Source organism: Triturus cristatus, chromosome 1_2 (assembly GCF_964204655.1).
Source record: "Triturus cristatus chromosome 1_2, aTriCri1.1, whole genome shotgun sequence".
Classification (NCBI taxonomy): Eukaryota; Metazoa; Chordata; class Amphibia; order Caudata; family Salamandridae; genus Triturus; species Triturus cristatus.
The window spans coordinates 999,830,866-999,853,850 of record NC_140580.1 but is presented as its reverse complement, the minus strand read 5'-3'; the positions used below and the strand labels follow the sequence as shown (position 1 = coordinate 999,853,850).

Here is a 22,985-nt window from a genome sequence, read left to right as displayed (position 1 = left end):
TTCTCTTCCATACTCTACTACAGCAAGTCTTGTAGAGAAGCGCATGCTTGCTGACTCAGGCTATACCTAAAAATGAATAATTCCACCAAGGTAACATGCAACTTCACGTTTTATTGTGCAGCAGTGTGAACATGCAGAAACAGGTTCAGTACTTCAATTACTCCCCGCACTCACCTATACACCCCCCACCAGGTTTAAAATATACTAACAGCACGTGCCAAACACCCGCACCAACATGCCCCAAGTAAGCGACATAAGAAATAGACACAAGCAGTACCAGTCATGTCTACTTCATACAATAACAATGCAAATTAAAGGAAAGCACAAGTTCGGCATGCGCTATGTCACATTCGTGCATACAACAGTTACCAAGTGTGTCTCACTTGAAAACTGTATGTACATCTTGCAGGCGATAAAACCCCTAACAGTAGAACATTTTTATATAAACATATATAAACAATTATGAAACTCAGTCACTTTTGAAACTGAAATATATGACTGCTTTAACACACCTAGGAAGAATGTCATGAATGGAGCAAAGAAGTATGTGGGCAAAAGAGAGCAAAATAAGCGCGGGCAGGTTGGAGAGAATGACATGCACAAGACAGCAACGTGGAGCTCGAGGGTGTGAGTGGAGAGGCGCACAGAAGCACACAGTGCTTGAGACAGACACTAAGCTCAGGGGTAGGTGGAAAAAGCATACATGGAAAACAGCTGAAAACACAAACATTCTCATGGAGACCCTCACAAAAAAGATAAAAAAGAGTACCCAAAATGCAAGCACTCGTAGAAGAATACAAGGAGCCAGTCAGAGAGGTGGTAAACAAGTTATTCTCTACTGGAGGGAAATAAACATGCTGGGCGGCCTAAAACAAATGAAGTCAGCGAATAGAAAGCACTCAAATGTGAGTTCCCTATTTGCAGCTCCTTTGTTCTGATCCAACTGAGGAAGCTTAAAATGAACAAGCAAGGGAGGTACAAGATATCAGAAAAACCAAGGAGCTGTCTGAAACATGTTAACTTGTGAAAGTAAGCTTAACTCTCTAAAGGTAGAAGCCCACCAGACAGTGCAGCTGTCTAATTCCCAAGACATATTGTGGACATCCTGCAAACTGATCTAGGAATGCATTCCGCCAGTTGTTTGCTTATGACTTTGTACTTTGCCTTTTGATGAGGGTTATACAGATGACTGTCATAGCCATAGCAGAGAATATCAAGGGACACAATTGATAAGCACATCCACATCAGTTCTTTGCACAATGCTTTATCATAACGGAATTATTGCAACATAATCTAAGTATCTGTGATTGTAATGGTTGGATAATTTAAGCCATTTTAATTTCTTCCATAATAGAACCCAGTTCAATAGAACATTAAACAGAACATCTCATATGGATAAAACATGGAACAGATATGCCTTATAGTTAGCAACCATGAAGCTACCAATGTCTGAATGTCAATACTCTTTAATAAAATATTATGCTACAAAATATCTTGGCATGAATGTCAACAACAAAAATATTGGGAAGGTAATTATATGTAAGTCAGTATAGATTTATTATTCCCAACTTCACAACTATATACCTTGAACATATATATATCTTGGGGTGCGGGAACTGAGCGTTTTGCTGGCAGGGCATGCAGTGGTTTTTGAAGGTTGCGCTGCATCTGCCAAACTATAAGGAACTCCATCAGTGAGTTGCAATGAACTGCATGACTGCAGGCAAATGGCAAAGCTGGGATTAGAAGCCATGCACCCAGGTTCAAAATGTGGACGGTCAGCAACTAGAAGACATTTCTTCCCTTATTGTTAATTTGATTGTTTTATATAAGCTGCAAGAATGGTTTTTGAGTTGTTTGATTTTCATTGAATTTGCCAACAATTAATTACAGAACTGCTCACCTGCATTGCCAGCTGTATACGCCTTGTACATTAGCTTGTACTTTTCAGTTTCACTGCCGATTTTGAAGGAGCTATATTTGGCAAACGTCTTATTTCTGTCAAAATCCTGAAGATCAATGCGCAGCTCATAATTCCCTGTTAAAACATGAGAAGAATAGAGAATAGATAATACTCAACAAAGTCAAACCTCAAACTCGTTAATTTCTTAATATGAAAGAATGTTCTTCAGTGCTTAATTTGCAAAAGAAATAAGTGCCAGGGCTCTCGTCAGGAGGCCACTGTAGCTTGTACAACACATTACCCCTGCCATGCTGCCAATGATAGTAACAACACATTTATTAATTTCAATCGGTATGTTGCTGCTCTCCCATCATCAACTCTTTATCCTCATTGCCCCAATTTCCGTCTTCAGTACTAACAGAAATTCAGAGGATCCCAGAGCCCAGGCTTCCCGATTCCACGCCACTGGCTCTTCCACAGGGCAAACATCCGGATCCTGAGCACACGTCCGATAAATTAGCACGTTTCTTCACCATCATTCAAAGCAACAGCAGCCCCTAATGCAATCACAGACACAACTACCAACGTCGAATCACCCCAGCAACCCTCCCATCGATTATCAAAACGGGAAAAAAATAGACTTTGGAAATCCCGTAACAGGCTCACAGAAGAGCCTAAAAAACAATTTTCAACTACTTTACAAACAATAAACCAGTGACAGCACAGACCTTGAGCACAGTGCTCACCGTCTCCACCAGTCAGACGCAGGCACCCCAGTCTTCAACGTCCCAAAAAGGACTCTCAAAAGTAAAATGCTCAACAAAAACGGAGTCACCACAAGCCCCAAGGTATTCTCCACACCCAACATCTGAGGATAAAATTGGAGACACTGGAAACAGGCAACCCTATTCCCCTCTACAATCGTTGATTAATAGTCCAGGCTCACATCGCGCAGCTAACCCCACCAAAGAACCGGACTGCCAATTACCGGCAATTCCATCCAGTCAACCTCTTTTGGCGTATATGCACAAAACAGTTTTTACCTCAGCATCAACCAACCAAGTCAGTGAGGAAGTTTCCCTCTCGCACAATAAATCAATCTCTCAACGATCACTAGAAGTCAGCCGCGGCCCCTGGAGGGAGTTCCGTGGGGCGGTTAGGCGGGGCGGGGGAGGGGCAGGGTGGGGGGTTCTAAAAACCGGAATATGGATAATTGCAGGTAAGTAAACAATTACATAAATAAAACAAATTTCGTAGGGCGCGCTGCATCGCTCACCCCCTTGGTAGCTTGGCACGAGCAGACAGGCTTATCTCAGAGCCAATATGTAAAGCATTTGTGAACACAAACAATAATCAAGTGACAACACTACAGATGGACACCACAAAAGTTTTATATAAGTATTCTTTATATAGATTTACCACAAGACCATAAATGACAAAAATCCACAATACTGTTACTTAAAAATGGTGGGTTTTAGCTTAGTTCTCTTTAGTTCTTAAATTCGACACTTTTAGTTCAATGTACCTTTAGATGAGGCACGCCGGGCCACTAAAGTATTGCAAGGACGGTGATGCGTTGAAGATTTTGGTGCAAAGAAATAAAGACGTGAAGATCTTCCTGATGCGGCCCGCTTCTCCGATGTGGCGAAATGTCTCGGCTCGATGCAGTTGTGGGAGTCTCTATGCAGATGTCTGTTGCAGCTGACAATACACAGTCTCCAGAAACACACTCTTTGCACACACGCAGCAGCTTCTGCTACACTCCCATGTGTATTAGTCAGCTCTGTGTGCTGTTTCAGATAGCAGTGTGTAACGCAAACAGATTCAAAATCACCAAGGCTCATTTCCTTTGCTCTAGTCTAATCAGTCACCCTGTAATACATGGTCATGGTCTCAAAGAGCTGTTAGGACATGTGCTCCTTTCTGCCTGTCTAAACTAGAAGGAACATGTGTCAGTCTGTTACAGTAATTATCACTTGCTCTACCCCAGTAGTAAATGTGCTTTCAAATTGCCAAAGGAAATATCGCTTTCTGCCTAGAATCAGACCATGAGTCTGTGTGGACACAGGAATTGTTGTCAGAGATTTAATTCATGTTTCTTCTATTTTGTAAGAGTTTGACTCGTAGCAAAGGATCAGCTCATGTGATAGGATTTGAAAAGTTTTTTTAAAAAAAATGTAATGAATTTAAATTACATAAAGGTATTTTTTTTTAGTTTTTTGCAGGTATTGGTGAGCAACAGTGAAAAAATATAAAGATGCCTATAAAGTCAAGAAAAACAAAAGAAAAGAAACAACAACTATATTTGAAGACGACTGATAAAAAAAAAATAGGAGGCGAAGCACGTGTTGGAAAACAGAAAAAGTCTTCTGGTAAGCAAACTAAAGATTTTTTTAAAAATATCTTCAAAAAAAAAAAAATGATCGGAAGATACATTCAAACAGTGTTTCAACTACAAAACAACAACAGAGTCGATAGCAAAAACAAAATGCTAATATAGACTCAGAAGTTAGGAAGAGTGACTTAACACGGAAAATAGATTTTAAAAACATTTGTCGAAAAATGTTTCAGAGAAGAGTGATGTTAAATTTGCTGAAGGATATGAAAAAATATAAGAAAAAAAACAAGTTTTATAAGAAAAAGAAATTAATTGAAAATATTGTTACCAAGGCATTAGAAATAAAAAAAAAACTATTCATTTTAATTTTGAACAGGATGCGTAGATTAGATAAATTAGTGAATGCAATGAAGTCACAAAGCAAAAGGAAAAGAGAAGTAAAAAAAACTTTTTGTAAAGTCTTCTTAGGAGAATGGAAGCATAGTTCAAGTAATGAACCATTTTTTAATGAAGAGAGTTATCTTCAAAGTAATAGTTTGTTGCATGCAGTTGACACCAATGGTAGAGCTTATGAAGTTAAGGATGGTTGTGTAATGGAAAAGGAGAAAATGGTTCCAAGAAATGAGGAACAAGTGATGGCTGATGAGGTTATGGGGAGACGTCCTAAAGCCCCAGTGTACACTTGGAATTGTAGTAGTATTTGTACTGTGCGTCAGGAATCTATTGATAAATTACGTGACTTTCTAAGAGAATATAGTAAAAAGAGTGTTAAACAGAAAATTAAGGTGCTTCAAAGACTAGATCCATGCAGAGTGAGAGAGAATACTGGTTTGCAAGGACATTCTCTGGCTTGTCTATCTCGGAAAGTGTGTCAAAGTGTTTCTCACCATTTTAGGATGCTGGCAGTTCATCATACTGAAATGAGAAAGTTTGTGAGAACATTGTATTTTGCTAAAAGTCCAGCACTAAAGTTAAATGAGTTGAATAATGCTCTGTTCCGTGGATCTGTATCAGATGTAGTGAAGGTTACTGATGAAATTCAGTTTTGTTACTTTGGTCCAGAACAAGAAAGTGCAGAAAATGACACAGTTATTGATGAAAATGTGGAAGAGAATGTAGAACTCACTGTTAGTAAAAATTTTGATGATGAAATGACAAAATTTGCTAACATCTCTAATGAAAGACCAAATATTACTTGTATATGTTGCCGGAGAAGCCATTACAAAAATCAAACAAGGAATGTTGATCTGTATAAAAAAAGTGAAAATGAAGATAATTATAAGTGGAAAGATTTTGCAACATATATATTTCTGGAAAATTGTTTTGATTTGGGTGAAGATCAGCGTATTTGTAAATACTGTTATAACAAGTTAGAAGAAAATAGAATGCCAGCTAGAGCTGTACATAATAATTTAGAATTGGTTGATATTCCTCCATAACTTTCTGATTTAAATACGTATGAGTCTATACTCATTCAATGTGTCCATCCGTTTCAGACCAAAGTGCGTATGGAGCCAAAAACTGGTAAATTACCTCCTTCGGATTTACAGAGAGGTTTAAAAGGAAGAGTTGTCTATTTGCCATTAGATTTGAAAAAAAATATGGAAACAATTGATGCAGACACTTTGGAAACTGAACGATTAGTTATTCTGGTTAATGGTGTACCTACAAAGAATAAGAAAATTTAGCAGGAGCTGGTGGATGAACGAAAAGTACAAAGAGCAAATTTGTATTTGAAAAAAAATAATAAATGGTATGAAGCCATTTATATGGATGAAGAAGAAATACTAGAAGACACAGGAATACCAACTGGGCAACTTGAAAAAGTGGATAAGTCAAAAGAAGAAGAAATTTATGAACATTTCAGCATACATCCTCTACATTCTAAAGAAGTTATGGGAAACGCTATTGATCTGTTTCAGATGAAGAAAGCACAAGGAACTCCTGTGAGTGTATGGTAGGAGAGCTTGGAAGCTCGTTGTTTTCCCCAGCTGTTTCCTACAGGAGAAGGAGGACGATATGATGAACGTCCAGTACAGATTCCTGCTTCTGAGTATCGGACTACAAGACTATATGCTGAAGATCCGAGATTTCGTCAAAGTATTCCTTATTTGTTCCATCTTTTATTTGAAAGTGACTTGTCAGCACTATCTTATGCAGTAAATCACATTTTGAAAACTGGAGTACATCTATGTAATGTGACTGCAAAGGATTTTATGAACAAAGTGCAACAGCGAGATGATCATTTGGAATCTCAATTGATCAATTTGATGGCTTGTCAGCGTGGGACGAATGAATATTGGTACCGACGCCATGGAGAATTGAAATGTATGTTACGGAATTTAGGAACTCCTACATGGTTCCTTACCCTAAGCTGTGCTGAGTACGCTTGGGATGATCTTCTGGATTTTCTTCGAGAGGCAAATTCAAATATTGAAAACATCCAATACAAGACAGCAGGAGAATTGTGCTCATTGGATCCGGTTAATGTTTGCAGATATTTCAATCATAGATTTGAGGCTATGATGTCCTTCATCTGCAATAAAAAAAAATCCACCTCTTGGAGAAGTTGTGGATTTCTTTTGGAGAAAAGAGTACCAAGCCAGAGGTGCTCCTCATATTCATATGCTGTTGTGGATCAAGGATGCTCCAAAATTTGGAACAGATTCTGATGATGCAGTTTTAAGTTTCATCGAAGGATATGCAACATGTGCTATACCTAAAAGCACAGAAGAGAAAAATTTAAAAGAGCAAGTTTTACGATTCCAAAGTCATCGGTGTGGAAAATACTGTCAACGGAAGTACAAGAGTAAAGATAAATTCTACACAAAATGTCGATTTGGATTTCCACGACCTGTTCTTTCAAAAGGAAGAGTAAACAGTTTTATGTCAGCTGTGCGACATACTATTACAAGAAAATCGCCTAAGAATACCTACAACCTAAGAAGAAAAGAAGAGTCAAAATATATAAATGACTACAACCCAGTCATTTTATCCATGTGGAATGCTAACATGGATATACAGTATGTGGCTGACAATTCTATTGCTGTTGCTCGCTATGTCACATCTTACATCACTAAATCTGAGAAAACGGAATTGAAGGAAATGTGGGAAGAGATTTCTCACGAGAAGACTGTCAGTAAGAAGCTATACAGTTTCAGTTTAAAGATGTTATCTCATCGAGAAATTGGATCCTACGAATGCTCAGATAGGTTATCATCTGCAAGTCTGTACTCGAAATCCAGAAGAATAATTTGGGCAAGTTTAGGCCTTGCAGGAATGCGAAATCGGGTTCTGAAATCTATTCGAGAAATTGAATATTTAGCAGAGTTCGAACCAGAAAGTACAGACATTTTAAGAACAAACATGTTGGACACATATTACCCACAAAGAAGTCATCACCTTGAGAACATGTGTCTCTATGAAGTGCTGCAGAACTTTATTTTTAAACGGAATGTCACAGAAGATATCAACAATGGAAAATATAAAGTCATTGGTGAGGAAGGATGTTTGGTGAAGCAAACAAAAGGAAGTTTGATAAATCACCGGAAGCTGACTTGCGACACTCCTGATAAAAAGGAATTTTACTACTTGGCACTTTTGCAGCTGTTTAAACCATGGCGTACAGAGGAGGAACTACTTGGAGAATTTCAGAGCTATGAAGATTCCTTCAATGCTAACAAAGACAACGTTGAATGCAGTACTTTCACAACTTATGTTCAAATGTTAAATGAAGAAATTGAACAAGAAGCAACAATTGCAGCTGAAGTAGCTAGAGACAGTTCTCAAGACAGTCAAAGTTCTGGGACATTCAGTCAAGATCCTCTAGGACAACCGATCATCGAAAATGAAGCAGCAATAGCCATGAACGAAGTGGAAACAGCTATGAATCAAGCTCAGGAAGATTTTGTAGACTTAACATATTTGGAGGAGCAACTGAATGAAGAACAAAAACAAATTTATGAAGAAGTCAGACAAAAAATTGATCACGGATTACTACATGAAAATAAAGAGTGCTCATGCACATCTTTTGAACCAATGAGAATGTATGTAAGTGGACAAGCAGGAACTGGAAAAAGTTTCTTAATTAATGTAATTAGAAGCTACCTACAGAAGAAAATGGATTCCATTTTGTCTTGTGTTGTTACTGCTCCAACTGGGTTAGCAGCGTATAACATCAAAGGCGTTACCTTACTTCGTTTGCTAATGTTACCAGTAGAGCATGAGAACAAAATACAGTACCACAAACTAGCAGGAGAAGCATGCTTGGAAGTTTCAAGAGTATTGAAGAAAATGAAAGTACTCATTATTGATGAGGTAAGCATGGTATCAAACTTAATGCTTGCCTTTGTGCATTTAAGAATGCAGCAAATTCTGAAGACAGACTTTGACGTCCTATTTGGAGGAAAACACGTCATAGTTTTTGGAGATCTTTTGCAACTTACTCCAGTTAAAGGACAACCGGTATTCCATACACTTACACATGAAGACACAAAAAAGTAATTAGGAAGTATAGGCAATGTAAATATTTGGACATATTTTGAGTATAAGGAACTCATTACCAATATGAGGCAAGCCAATGATGAGGACTATGCAAGTATTCTGAAAGATATAAGAATTGGACTACTCACAGAACATGGCAGAAAAGCATTACAGAGTCGATTGCTGAGTAATTTGTTTCCAACAGAACAAATAGTTCCAGAGAAAATATACAAGAAAATTGCAGAAAAAAATACTGTAATCTGCCTAATGCCAACACTACATGAATGTTCTGTATTCAATCAAGAACTTTTGAAATTGAAAAATGAAGAGATTATAAAACTGGAAGCTGTGGATAAAATAGAACATGAACGAATAACTGTTATATTGACAGGCAAATTGGGTACTAAATTGGATTCTCTGGAGAAAAACATTTAAAAAACAGCAGGTTTGGAAAAGAATCTTTATGTGTGTATGAACTGTAGAGTAATTTTAAGACGGAATTTGGATGTAGAGAAAGGTATAATGAATGGAGCTATGGGAAGAGTTGTGGGTTTTATTAATTACCAGAAAAAAGTTGGAACTGAATGTTTAAAAATAAAATTTGATCAGATACAAGAGGTTAAAGACATTTGTCGTTGTTCAGTTCGTTTCTTGCTTGTGAAAGACTTATATGTGCGTAGGAAGCAGTTTCCGTTTTCTCTAGCATATGCTGTAACTATTCACAAGTCTCAAGGATTAACTGTTGATAGTGCTTTTGTAAACATTGGATCTAGTGTGTTTAAAGAAGGTATGGCATATGTTGCTTTATCACGCGTGAAAAAATTATCTGGTTTATTCATGATAGACTTTGATGACTCAAAAGTAAGTGCTGATGCAAACTGTGTAAAGGAGTATAATAGATTAAGAAGAAGCTATGCTCCTCATTTAGGTCAGTATCCTGTGTTTGAAAAACGTGTTGTTTGTCGGAAAAGGAGATTTGAGGATATCTGTAATGAGGGTGTACAGAAGAGAAAACAAAAAGATAGTGATGTGACTGCAAGCAAAAAGAAAAAGGACAATGCTGAAGAGGTTGTTGGTTGTCATTTTGAAAATAGCTCTGGTGTCAACTGCTACGCAAATGTAGTGCTGAATGTTGTATTTTATCTTGAAAGTTTGCAAGAGCAGATAATACTAAATCAAGAAAAAAGATTCTGTTCTTTGCTGAGTCTCCTCTATGAGAAGCTGAGTAATGATAAAACTATAATAGAAAGTGCTTCTGATGTTAGAAATCTTTTAGATGTATGTTCTGGACGTACACAGTTTACACAAAATGTCCAGCAAGATGCACAGGAATTCTTGATGTATATCCTGATGGTACTGGAAGATGAAGGGGTAGAAGTAGAAAATGTATTTGGTGTCTCTTATAAATGGGAACATTGTTGTGATAACTGTATGAACACAAGCAGTAGTAATGTTGATTCCGAAAGGTTCATATATTTACCATTACCAAAGAGTAAAACAGTGACTTTTAGTAAATTAGTTAAAGATGCTAATCACAACATGGAATGTTCTCAATGTAAATCAGACATGTTATCAACGTTATTTTTAAAGAAATATGGACAGTATGTAATTTTAATGATGCAACGTTGTAGAGCTGATGGAACAAAACTGGACACTTTAATAAAGAAGTTTACAGGACAACAATTATCAATATCTGGAAAAACTTTTGTTGCAGTTGCAATAATTTTTCATGATGGACCTTCTATAACTTCTGGTCATTACACAGTTTATCTTAAATGTGAAAAAGGATGGACACTGTGTAATGATTCTCAATTGATTTTCAAGCAACGTTTGCCTTATGATTTACCCAATTGTTACCTAATTTTTCTGAAACCCAAATTTTAAATACTAACATCATCATTGGAAGAAAGCATTATTAAAATTTAAAAGGATTAAAATTGGATATTTCACTCAAAAGGGATTTTAAACTTATCATTTGGCCGTAAGGAAAGGTAAAACAAACAATTGTGGACTTCTTTGACAGATATTATTTTGGAAAATGTTCTTTTGCAACAAGGTTTACAGATGTTATTTTTTAGAAATTGTTATTCTTGTTAAAAGGTATTTTAAACATTTCTATTAAGGTATGTTTTAGTGAGGATACATTTGGGGTTTTTTAAACAATCTTTCAGATTGTTTTTTTTTTTGCCCTCTGTTAAATGATGAATACAATTGATTTCACTATTTTCAGTGAAAATCAAAACATTCTGAAAACAGCAAAAAAAGGGCAAAAAATTGCTTTGCTAAATATGAAAAAACATGTACTGTTTAATAAAGTGTATTGTTGAATATTAATTCTTTTTTTCTTTTTTACAGAACTAGAAAGAAAATTTAGAAGATGTTATTCAGTTATCTTTGCAATTAAATAAAAACATTTAATTCTAAATTATTTATTTTGATGGTCAGGTAAGTTTAACATATCTGTATGTGTCACTGGTTTCGTTTCATGCTTCCTTTTCTTCACCTGTCCTTACTCTACTTTTCTCATTTCTCTTCTCACTCTCTCTTCCTGCTTTACTACTCTTTTGTAACTTCCTCACTCCTTCTATACTACTCCCCTACCTTTACTACCTCTAAAACTAATTTTTCATCCATGTTTCGTTTTCTGTATCCATATGTCTTAGTCTTTTTAACTGCCTTACTCCTTGTCAGTTGTTTGCTCTCTGTGTCTGTATCTGTCACTCTTGATTTGTCTGTTTCACCCTTAATTTCCTTAACATCTCTGGGGCACATTTACAAGCCACCTGCGCCACCACTACGTCAATTTTCTTGACGTACTAGTGGCGCAGGGTGCTCCTCCATATTTACAAGGAGAGGATAAGCCTCTCTGTGTGTCTTTTCCTCTCCTTGTAAATACAGCAAATTCAAATGAGCACTAAAATGAGCTGTTATGTTTTTTGGGTACCTATACATAAATACTGATGCAGAGTTTAAAGTTTAATAGGAAAACTGTCTTACGTTCATCTGTGAAATGTACACCATCTCTTTTTTAATTACTTTGCCACTCCCCTCTCTTTCTCAAGGAGTTCCTGAAGGTTTAGTAAAGGTGAAAAAAAATGTTTTTTTTTTTTTTTTTAAAACCCCATTGGGTGCGCGCTGGGTGCGCGCACTCTAAAAAAAAAAAAGAGAAATAGATTCTAAAAAACAAGTTTTTGTGTTTGGATTTTAGGTGGCTCTAAAAAGAGCCCTTGAGTTAATGTAGGGACAGAGGAAGAGAAAAACGGAACAAAAAAAGAAAACTATGGCCTAGTGCAAGGGTGCTCCTCAAATTTCCTCTGAATGAGATCAATACTGCTCTCACCCATAGTAATAAGAGTACCACAATCCATGCACCGTGTACTCATCCTCCCAAAACAAGGACGAATATCCAGAGGTGTGGTAGAAGTGAAGGCACCACTGCAGAAGAAGTGCTTGCCTGAGCTGCCGAAGATGTGCTCGGCTGAGCTGCTGCAGATGTCGTCGGCTGAGCAGGTGGAGGGTTTGCTTCAGAAGCTCGACGAAAAGTCACTCAATGCATTTTCTCAATGTGTCTCGACATAGTATGAATACTAAAAGAATACTTCTTGTTAGGATTCCCACGTGACAAGACGCACTGACAAAGTTTGCAGGTGACCTTTGGTGCATTCACCTTCTTTTGTCCCTCAGGAAAAGTGAAAAACTGCCATATAAAGGAGTCTTTCTGCTTCCTCTGTCTCTGTCTCTCAAGAGTGTCCTGCTCACTCTCAGAAGGAGGCTGCTGCTCTGCCATTGTATCTCAACACACAGATTAGCTCCTTCTCCTAGGGAATCAGAACTAACAATGAGGGGGGTGGGTGTGATTTTGGAAGAATCTGGAACTGAAAGTACTTTGAACCAATGAAAAGTGATGTTTCTGGATCACATGACTTGCCATGAGGGGATTGGGTGTGGTGTTGAAACAATCTGAAACTGAAAGTAATGAAAACCAATTAGAAGTGTTGTTTTATTCATCACATACCCCGACGTGCGCGCACCGAGCAAGCTCCCTGCGCGCACGGTACAATTACGCATGCGCGAACGCGTATGCGCGCATGTGCTTACGTACTATGCGCGTACGTAACGCGCATATGCAGCACGCGCGTATGCGTAAACGTCAGCGCGCGTACTCTACGCGTATACGGAAGTATACCGCGTGGAGTACGTACGACGTACGTAAGCGTGCGTACGTACGCATGCGTACTAGGTGCGCGCTCCGAGCGCGCAGTAATACGTATGTATGCGTACGTAAATAACTTACGCCGGAATTCATGAAAAATGTACGCAAACGTACTAGGTGCGCGCTCTGAGCGCGCACCCCAAGAATTTATATTAAAAAAAAAAAGAGGACATGACTTAATAGAAGATATTAACTATGCTGTACAACTTTAAATTTAAAAAAACTTTTTAAAAAAAAGCCACACCAAATTAAAGGATACAGATAATATATAAATGTATACATAGGGAAGTTTTTTTAAAAGAAATATTTCAAAAATATTAAAAAAAAAAAAAATGACCATTTAAAAAACCATTGAAATTCACTGAAAAAACCATAGGTTTCACACACGTTATAGTTAGGAATTAGCATTTAAAAAACCTTGCAAATTCACTGAAAAAACCAGAAGTTTCACACACGTTATAGTTAGCTGGACATTTTACTCACAAAAAACCAATGAAATTCCCCCGTTATAGTTAGTTCAGCTAACTATAACTCGCGCGCCCGCAATCCACTGCTGATGACGTCACATATTACATCACTCATGACATGGTCAGTGACATCACTGATGACATCACTGATGACATCTCAAATGACATCACTGATGACATCACTGATGACATCATCCGTGTGATAGAGTAGCACATCTTCTCACACAATAATATAACCTTTGAAACACCGACAAAAAATTAAGAGTTCCATTCTCAAAACCATACATACTGCAATACCAATAACTACATACCCAATTATTAACTCTTAGGTCAACATACACCTCCACACACTCACCTGTACAGTCACTCATACTTACAGTCACTTCATACAAAAGTGTCATATGAATTTATACACACACATGTATAGACACTCACACACTACAAATCATCCATAGAGATGCTCTCACACTTACTCAATCATGCAAATAATCACACTCCCATTTACTCACCTAGGCAGTGAAACACACTCAAGTTCACTTACTCATAAAAATAGTATCACATTCTTACGCTCTTATACAATCATTGATGCAAGCACACACTCATCCATACAGCCACTCTCACAATCACACACTCTCACATATACCCACTTATATACTCTTACACGCATATATACTGCCTTTCACATATGTAGTTAGTCACACATGTACCACTGAGATATACATGCAATCCCTAACACACCCATACATACACTCACCCAACCATACAGTTCAACACAGATGCACTCTTAAAACCATGCACCCATAGAATCACCCACTCACACATCTATATCCAGAGTCACACACACCCTACCCACACAAACACTTATGAACCCATACAGATACTCACACAAGCAATCAATAACTCATATAGACACTCATATAGCTGTTCTCAAAACCATGCAGCCACTTATACACCAACATACAGACACATACATACATTTACACAGTTTACTCACTAGTCTGCAGTAAGATACATTTAATGACTAACTTAAAGAATCATGTTATGCACCACAGAAAATCATCCATTTACACACTTGTACACCCACTCATTCTTAAACAGGCCTTTCCCTATATATATTAAACATATTGAAATTTTTCAAAAACACATACTCACTAGATGATGTCATCAGTGATGTCATCAGTGATGTCATCAGTGATGTCACTGACCATGTCATGAGTGATGTAATATGTGACGTCATCAGCAGTGGATTGCGGGCGCGCGAGTTATAGTTAGCTGAACTAACTCTAACGGGGGAATTTCATTGGTTTTTTGCGAGTAAAATGTCCAGCTAACTATAACGTGTGTGAAACTTCTGTTTTTTTCAGTGAATTTGCAAGGTTTTTTAAATGCTAATTCCTAACTATAACGTGTGTGAAACCTATGGTTTTTTCAGTGAATATATATATATATATATAACTTTAGTCACAATAGTCCTAGGGCAAGAAGTATGTAGTAACTGTTTTGCGATTCCCTAATTGCGAATCCTTGAGATCCACAATTTGCAAATCGTAAAATGGCATGTATGAAAGTGTGTTGAACACTTTCTGCAATTCCTAGGGGGTCGTAAATGGCCTACCTTATGAATATTAATGAGGTATGTCACAATTTGCGACCCCTAGGAATCTCTAAAATGACAGGAATGGTGGCCTGCTGGGGTCAGCAGACCACTATGTCTGTAATTGCATTTAGATGAAGCATGATGCATTATGTTTTACTTAAAGGAAAAATGTTGCATTTAAAAAAGAAATATTAAAAGTTTTCTTTTCATTTACTAAGGGCAGGCAGTGGTCCGTGGGACCACTGCCTGCTCTGAAAAATTGTTTTGCTGCCATTCCCAAAGGTGAATTGGTCCCTTGGGGACCCCTTCCCATTTGCGAATGAGTTACCACCTACTTGAAGAAGGTAGTAAAATGCGAATGTTTTGAGACCAAATTCATGGTCAGAAAACAATCATACCTACCATTAGCATTCGCTATTTGTAAGGGACACCCTAAACACGCCCCTTTCAAATAGCGAACCGCAAACCCATTTTGCAATTCGGTAACAGGTTCCAGAATCGCAAAATAGGGTTTGATACATGTGAAAAGCATTTTTTGGGATCGCAAATGGGCCAGATCTGTGAATTGGCCTGTTAGCGAACACAAAAATGCTTGATACATGTGGCCCTTAGTGCCTAATTACGAGTTTGGTGGTCATTTGGAACGCCAAACCCGTAGTGGAGGTCCACTGGTTATATTACAACTATGGCAGTGGGACCGCCGGAAGCGCTGGGGATCCATGATCCTGCAGTAGTGGCGCAGCGGTGTGAAGCTGTAATAAGCTGAATGTGCCGCTGTGGCACCACCGAGCATATTACAAGTTTCCCCACTGCGACCCTTTTCATGGCGGTGGGCCCGCCATGAAAAGGTTGGCAGTCAGGAAACTAAGAGGACCCTAAAGGGCCCACTGTTGCCTCTGTAGGCAGGTGTTAGTAGTAGCAGGTCCCTCTCTAAACTTCCTCTTACATATCAAGCATTTACCATTTTCCAGACACTCCCCTTGGTACCCCTGCCACATTTACTACTAAAGGCCTGGTTCCGATGTCTGATGGAACCGGAGTCCGTCCGACATCCGTCAGGAACTGGAACTGAATGACCTCTTGTCGTCGGTTCCAGACCTGCAAGTAATATGCAACCAAACCCAGTTCAGTCGCATGCCTATACCTTTCAATGGGAGCATGCATTCCGAATGGAATGCATGCTCCCCTACAAAGAGCAGAGGTGCAGTTAATCCCTGCACCCCGTGGCAGGCACCCCAAGATCAACAGAGGGGCACCACAGATGCCCACTAGGACGCCATTCGGTGGCCTCGCACCCATGGGGGCCCTGCTTGGTGCCCCCAAAGACAGTTTCCCCCAGTCTTTCTGTGTCGGAAAGTCTGGAACAGAAAGGCAGTGGGAAACTACAATCGTACTCCTTCGGCCGGAAAGAGCCAGCCGGGGGAGTACTGAAAGGTTTCCGGATGGCGGACGACTTCCGGAAAACCGAGTTGGATTCCTTTCCGATCGAGCTCATCGGAATGGCTAGGTCAGAAAAAGGAATCCGAATGGGCACATCCGATGCAGTGAGGATGGCTCCGACCGAGGGTCAGAGCCATTCGTAACCGCATCTGATTCAGCCCTTAAGTAGGAGACTTACACATGGAGAGGCGGAGGTGGAGATCTCCATCCGCTGTTTATGAATTGCATTTTGTATAATGCAGGCAGGATTGCAAGCAGGACCTCTGCAGCCCTCACTAGATCTTACGGTATCAACGTTGTCAACTACATGTATGATACACAACTGAACCTCTCCTTGGATAACTCTCTGCCAGAGCTACTTGACTTGTTTCACAACTGCTTAAGAGATGTCGCGAATTGGCTGAGCAGCAACTCCTTCAATGTTAATGGGGACAAAACTGAAGTCTCTGCTGCTTGACTGGTAAACCATAAGCCGGAATTCATTCTAATTTCTGGCCTTGGTTGAACAGAGTCAGCTCGGTAGTGTCATCCAAGGTCCAGAATTTAGGGGTCTACTTTGAGAACAATTTATCCTTGGAGGTCCATGTTATTAAAACTGCGACAACCTGTTTTGCCCTGATCCAGACTATTAGGATAATCATACCTTTTTATCGCCATCTACGAGGGCATTGGTAGTACAGTGTACGATCCTGTGCAGGCTTGACTGTTGTACTGCTCTTTTTTTAGGTGTCCCAGAATTCCTAGTCAAAAGACTCTTGTCGAGTACAAGTAGTAGTCGCTAAACTAGCACTATATGTACCTAAATATTCTTCATCTTCTCAAGCTCTGGCAGAGTTCCACTGGCTTACAGGAAGTGATGGATTGCATTCAAATCATTATGTATTGTTTTTAGAGCAATTCACAAAAAAGCCCTGATCTTCTGCAAAGGAAATTTAAATGCCAAATACATCTTAAATATCTTTGGTCCTCAACCTCAAACCTTCCATGCATTCCTAAATTTCAAATGGTTAGACAGGGTGGCTGAGGGTTCTAAGTCAGGGCTGCACAACTCTGGGGTGGTCTTCCTTCTTCTCTGATAGATTGTCAAGACTAGCTTCAGAATAAGAAAGCAGTTAAAACTTGCCATTTACCCGTATAATTGTTCAGAATGTCCTTCAGGTTTATCCCCTTCCTGGGGAATAGAGCCAGGATACCTTGGAGGTCGCAGTTGAGCTTTACGAGTCCTCATAATATTAATATTAATTACCATTAATAAGAATGTTTTCTTTATGCAATCCAAATGCAATACCAATGCTAGTTGCGGATTTTTTTATACAATTATTTCTTGTTCATGTATCTCTTGTTGTTGGAAATTGGGTTACTGGTTGAGGGGGGTGAAACCCAAACCCTTCTCAAGCATCAATCACAATTCCTGTTGGAGTGAAGTCACAAGCGAGACCCAAATTAATTTGTGCTTAAACCTCTGGTAGCTTGGCACAAAGGCTGTCAGGCTTAGAGGCAATTTGTAAAGTATTTATGCAGCACATCAAACAGTAAAGTGAAAACACAATACGAGAAAAATCCTAAACCAATTTAAGAAAAATAGAGTAAAATGTTGTAAATGATTGGGGCCCAAACAACAAAATTCCAATTAGTAGAACTGGAGATTTACAATTTTAAAGATTGAAGTGAAAATAGTGGCGAAATGTCTTACAGGGCAAAGCGCCTAGGGGCATATTATCAAGGTCCGGCGATAAATATCACAAAGCGCGCTATTCGCTTGCATATTTATCGCCGGCTATCTCTGGAATATATCGCCCGGTTAGCGCGTTATCAACAACGCTCATCGCTGAGGCGATAAAAATTCTAGTGGGGAAATCGCCGTTTACCATGGTGGAAAATGGCGATATCCTAGATGATAGGGCCTGTGGTCTTAGCCACACAGTCCACCCCCCATGTTAAGTATGCCTTAGTCAGGAATTTAACAGACGTTAAATTCCTGCGTTAAGGCATACTTAACGCGATTAAAAAAATCGCTAACCTTCCTTGATAATATCGCGAAGCTGCCTTTGCGATATTTTCCCTGGTTGGTTTCACAGCCACACCTACTTTGCATCTCATTAGCGATGCAAAGCTAGGCGTGCTGGAAACAGGGGCTAAGTCAGCAAAACACGCAATAGCGTGTCTTTGCTGATAAGGCGTTGAAATTATCGCCCCTTTTCACCCAAAAACGGACGCAAAAGCGGCGGTAATTTCATAGCGCCGCCTTGATGATATGCCCCCAAGTCTGGTTATCTGTAGTCATTTGGTCATGCCAGATCAGAATAAAGTCACAATTTCAGGCCAACCACGAGGGAGAGGGCTGGATACAAAGACCAAGGGGGTCATTATGATGACGGACGGAGCTCCACTGCCAGCCGTGCGGTGGCCGCGTGACCGCCCGCCAGATCATGATGGTGGGAGGATCCACACTGCGACCATTGAGGACAGAAAGACCGTCCATCACGGCCCCTCCACAGGCAATCGGACTGATTGCCTGGCGGAGCGGCCTGCAGGCATAAAATGGTGAGGGTGCCTAGCAGGCACCGTCCACCATATCATGATGCAGCCTTTGAAGCAGACTTTCCATGAAGGCAAAACCATCAGGAAAAGGCTGGTGGAGGTCCTGTTTGGGTGCCCGTTGCAGGCCCCCAACGTTTTGGGGGAGTATGTGCACGGGGTTACATTACTGCCTGCCACGTAGTGCACTGAACTGCAAAGCACCCGCCGCTATGTTAAATATGCAAGATATGACCGCCATGGTAATGGTCGCATCCTGATTTGTGGTGCGGGACCGACGCATGTATGGCGGACAGTCCCGGTTTACACCAGGATGGCAGACGGACTCCAGTCCGTCCGCCATCCTAATGAGCCCCCAAGTTAGGCCCGCTGAACAAAGTACCTTAAGCGGTCCTGCATCGAGGATGCATCACGCAGTGGGGGTGATTACGATGGTGGCAGGCCCAACACCGCCAGCCGTGCGGTGCCGGGCCCTCCGCCATCGGACAGCAATTTTCCCCCCGCCAAATTAGGATGGTGGGGGGAATCGGACCGAGGTGAGCGCAAAGATCGGCCGCCATGGATCCTCCACAGACAATCGTTCCGATTGCCTGGCGGAGCAGTCAGCATCAGTAAAATGGTGATGGTGCCTAGAAAGCACCATCCGCTAAATTACAATGCTGGTCGAAACCAGCCTCTCTGTGGCGGGTAAACTGCCTTTGAAAGGCTGGCCTGGATTGGTTTTGGGGGTCCGTTGTGGTCCCCCTTGTGTTGGGGGAGGTGGTGGTGCACTGGGGGGTACCCATGATACCCCCTACATTTCCCTGCACTAAGTGGCAGGCACCACGTAGTGCCTGCCAAGTAGTGCAGGGAAACGCACTACATGCATTTTACACATTGCGGAGGGTGCTGCAGCCAGCAGCACCCGCCGCAATGGTGAAAATGCAAGATGCGATCGTCACAGTGGCGGGCAGACTCAAGTTTGCCCTCCATCGTAATGACCCCCAGTGGGTGTGCAGACATAATATTGAGTTTTTAGTATTGAATGGCAGAAATATCGAGTCAGAAATATAGTGAGTCAGAAATATCAAAAGCAAGAATATCGTGGTCAAGAATATCGACTTAAGGTAAGTAATATCGATTTTAAAAATATCTACGTGTTCAATATCGTTTGCAAAAATATAGATGTTAAAAATATCGATTTTTTATATTAATGTTATGTAATTTAGTATATATTTTACATGTATGTGATGTATGTTTTTTTGTATAAGAATTGTTTATATTTTTTAATATATGTGTTTAATTGTTATTTTATTTAAATTGAGCTTTTTTTGGTTCTGTAGTGGGTTGGGATTTATAGGGAAATAGAGTGGGAAGTAATTTCATTATATTAAATTAACTGATTATTTTTTATTTATTAATATTTATTTAATTGAGATATTATAGTCTTAAATGTGTAAAGTTGTTTATTATTAATTAATAATTGGTTGTTAATTAATATTAATTAATTATTTGGTAATTAATTATGGTAATTGTGTAATTAATTTTAGGTGTGCATTTTGGCATTTATAGGTGTAAATGATGGGAAGCAATTTTTTTGTAATTGATATATTAATAATTGGTTGTTAATATTAATTAATCAATTGGTAATTAATTATGGTAATTGTGTAATTAATTTTAGGTGTGTGTTTTGCGGTTTATGGGCTAAAGGGTGGGAAGTAATTGTTTTAAATTAATAATTAGTTTTTAATTAATATTAATTAATGTAATTAAAAATGAATTATGGCAGTTGTGTAATTAATTTTAGGTGTGTGTTGTGGTGTTTATAGAGTTAAAGTGCTGGAAGTAATTTGTGTTTAATTAATTAATATATAGTTATTAATTAATGTTAATTATTTGACATTTATTTGGGGTAATTGTTTATTTTTTTGCTTGTTGTTTTTACTTTTAAAGGGGTAAATGGTGGGTCTTTAATACATTTTAATTACTTTATAATTAGTTGTTAATAGTAATAGTTTTTAATTTTAAAATACGATTTAATCATGTAATTTATTATTTTACAGTTTAATTTAGGTGTGTGTTGTGGGGATTATAGGGTTAAAGTGTGGGTAGTTAATAAAAACGTTGTAACTTTTTAAAATTAATAATATTTGTTTAATTGATAATTAATTATATTAATTATGGAAGTACATTTTTTTTTAAATTAGAAGTGTGTTGAGATTTGCATGGTGTTTAAAATATTTTTAGGGGAATTTTTATTTTTTTTATTTTATATAATATTTGCAGGTAGTTGTTATATGTCATTAATATTATAATATGTATTTTTTAACTATATCGGTATTTTAATTTTTTTAACATATGTATTCACTTTTTTAGTTTTATAATATATATGTTTTTTAATATTTGTTTTGTTTTTAGTTTTGAACTTACTGGAGTGGTAATAGTAAATTGTATCCCTCAGCTATCCAACACTTTCCCTATTGTTGCACTCACTGGAGTGGGAATAGTAATATTTTCTCCTACGCTATCCCACACTTTACATATTGTTGCACTTATTAGAGTGGGAATTGTAATTTTTTCTACTCCTAGGCATGTGACCAAGGAACAGGCTACAGACACCAAATGGTTAGTACAAGAAAATGTCATTCTAAAATTGTTGTTTTCAGAATTGTGACTTAAAACCCAACTTTACCATTAAAGAGGGTTTTAAATTGCAATTCTTTAGACACCAAACTAGAATTCCTACTTGCTTCCAATCGAACCTATCATTTATTAAATGTAATAAGGTAACCCATTACTATCCTATAGGAAAGGTAGGCCTTGCAGTAGGGAAAAACAAATGTAAGCGTTTTTCTCTACCAGGACATGTAAAAGTTGAAAGTACATGTCCAACTTTTTAAATACACTGCACCCTGCCCTCTGGGCTGTTTAGGGTTTACCCTAGGGGTGAATGATATGTATTAAAAAGGAAGGTTTAAGATTGGGAACAGGTTTATTTTGCCTAGTTGAAATGGCCACTCAATGCTGCGCACACAGGCTGCAATGGGAGGGAACAGGCATGCATAAAAGGATACTTAAGTTTGTGGCACAATCAGTGCTGCAGGCCCACATGTAGCATTTAATTTACAGTTCCTGGGTACATGTAGTACTACTTTAAGAGGGACTTACAATTAAATTAAATTCACCAATTGGGTGCAAGTCAATTTTACCATGTTCAAAAGGGGAGAACACAAACATATTAACACTGCTTAGCAGTGATAAAGTGCACAGAGTCCTAGAAGCCGAACAAAACGGGTTCAGAAAACAGGAGGGTGAAGGAAAAATGTGTGCGGATGCCCCTGCAAAAAGGGCCAAGTGCAACAGTTGCTAATTATTAGAATTTTACATTTACCCACAATAATGTCTTAATTCTTCACAACACTATAGTTTTGAAATGCTGTTAGAAATTATAAAACTGCATTTTCTTTGCAAACTTTGAGCACAATGTAATCTGTGTATAACATACACATAACTGTGCTTTTACAACAAGGTGATGGATGGAATCTTGAATTAATCTCGGCCACTGGCAATCGCTGGAGCTGCATCCTGGGCCATTGTTTTTCATCCACTATGTCACCTCAGTTTGGACCCAGCAATATTTAAATTAGTCTTGACTTTGCTCCAATAGGAATTGTCAAGCCTAACCTGCCAGGCCAGGTTCTACCTCAGCCAGAACACAAGCAACCCAAGATTGGTTTGGCTCTGAATAGGGCTTTTTAGTCGGGTATAGCTTGGTTTAAGTGGCATAGTGAACACAGGACCCACGTCTGGGAAAACTCAATACAACACATATTCAAAATTGTCTTCTGCTAGCCTGTCTAGCTTTTAATAGTAAATGCCCTCTACCCACGTCCAATATTCTTAATAATCATGAATACCATGGAGAAGATAAAGTATTGTAAAAGTTGACATAATGTTTTCTTTTAAAGATTCTGTGAGCGCTCTAACTTCGGTGAAAACCTATGCTGCTCTATATATAGCAATGAAAG

General features: G+C 38.8%; 1 protein-coding gene across 2 annotated transcripts in view; it reads right to left on the bottom strand.

The window, feature by feature from the left end:
• Nucleotides 1-22,985, bottom strand: part of LOC146868568 (ryncolin-2-like) — a 304,312-nt gene that overhangs the window by 124,038 nt on the left and 157,289 nt on the right. For both annotated transcript variants that reach the window (XM_085611342.1, XM_085611352.1), the window contains one exon: nucleotides 1,904-2,038. In XM_085611342.1, coding sequence (XP_085467468.1) covers nucleotides 1,904-2,038 — 135 coding nt within the window. The remainder of the gene's footprint in view (nucleotides 1-1,903; nucleotides 2,039-22,985) is intronic.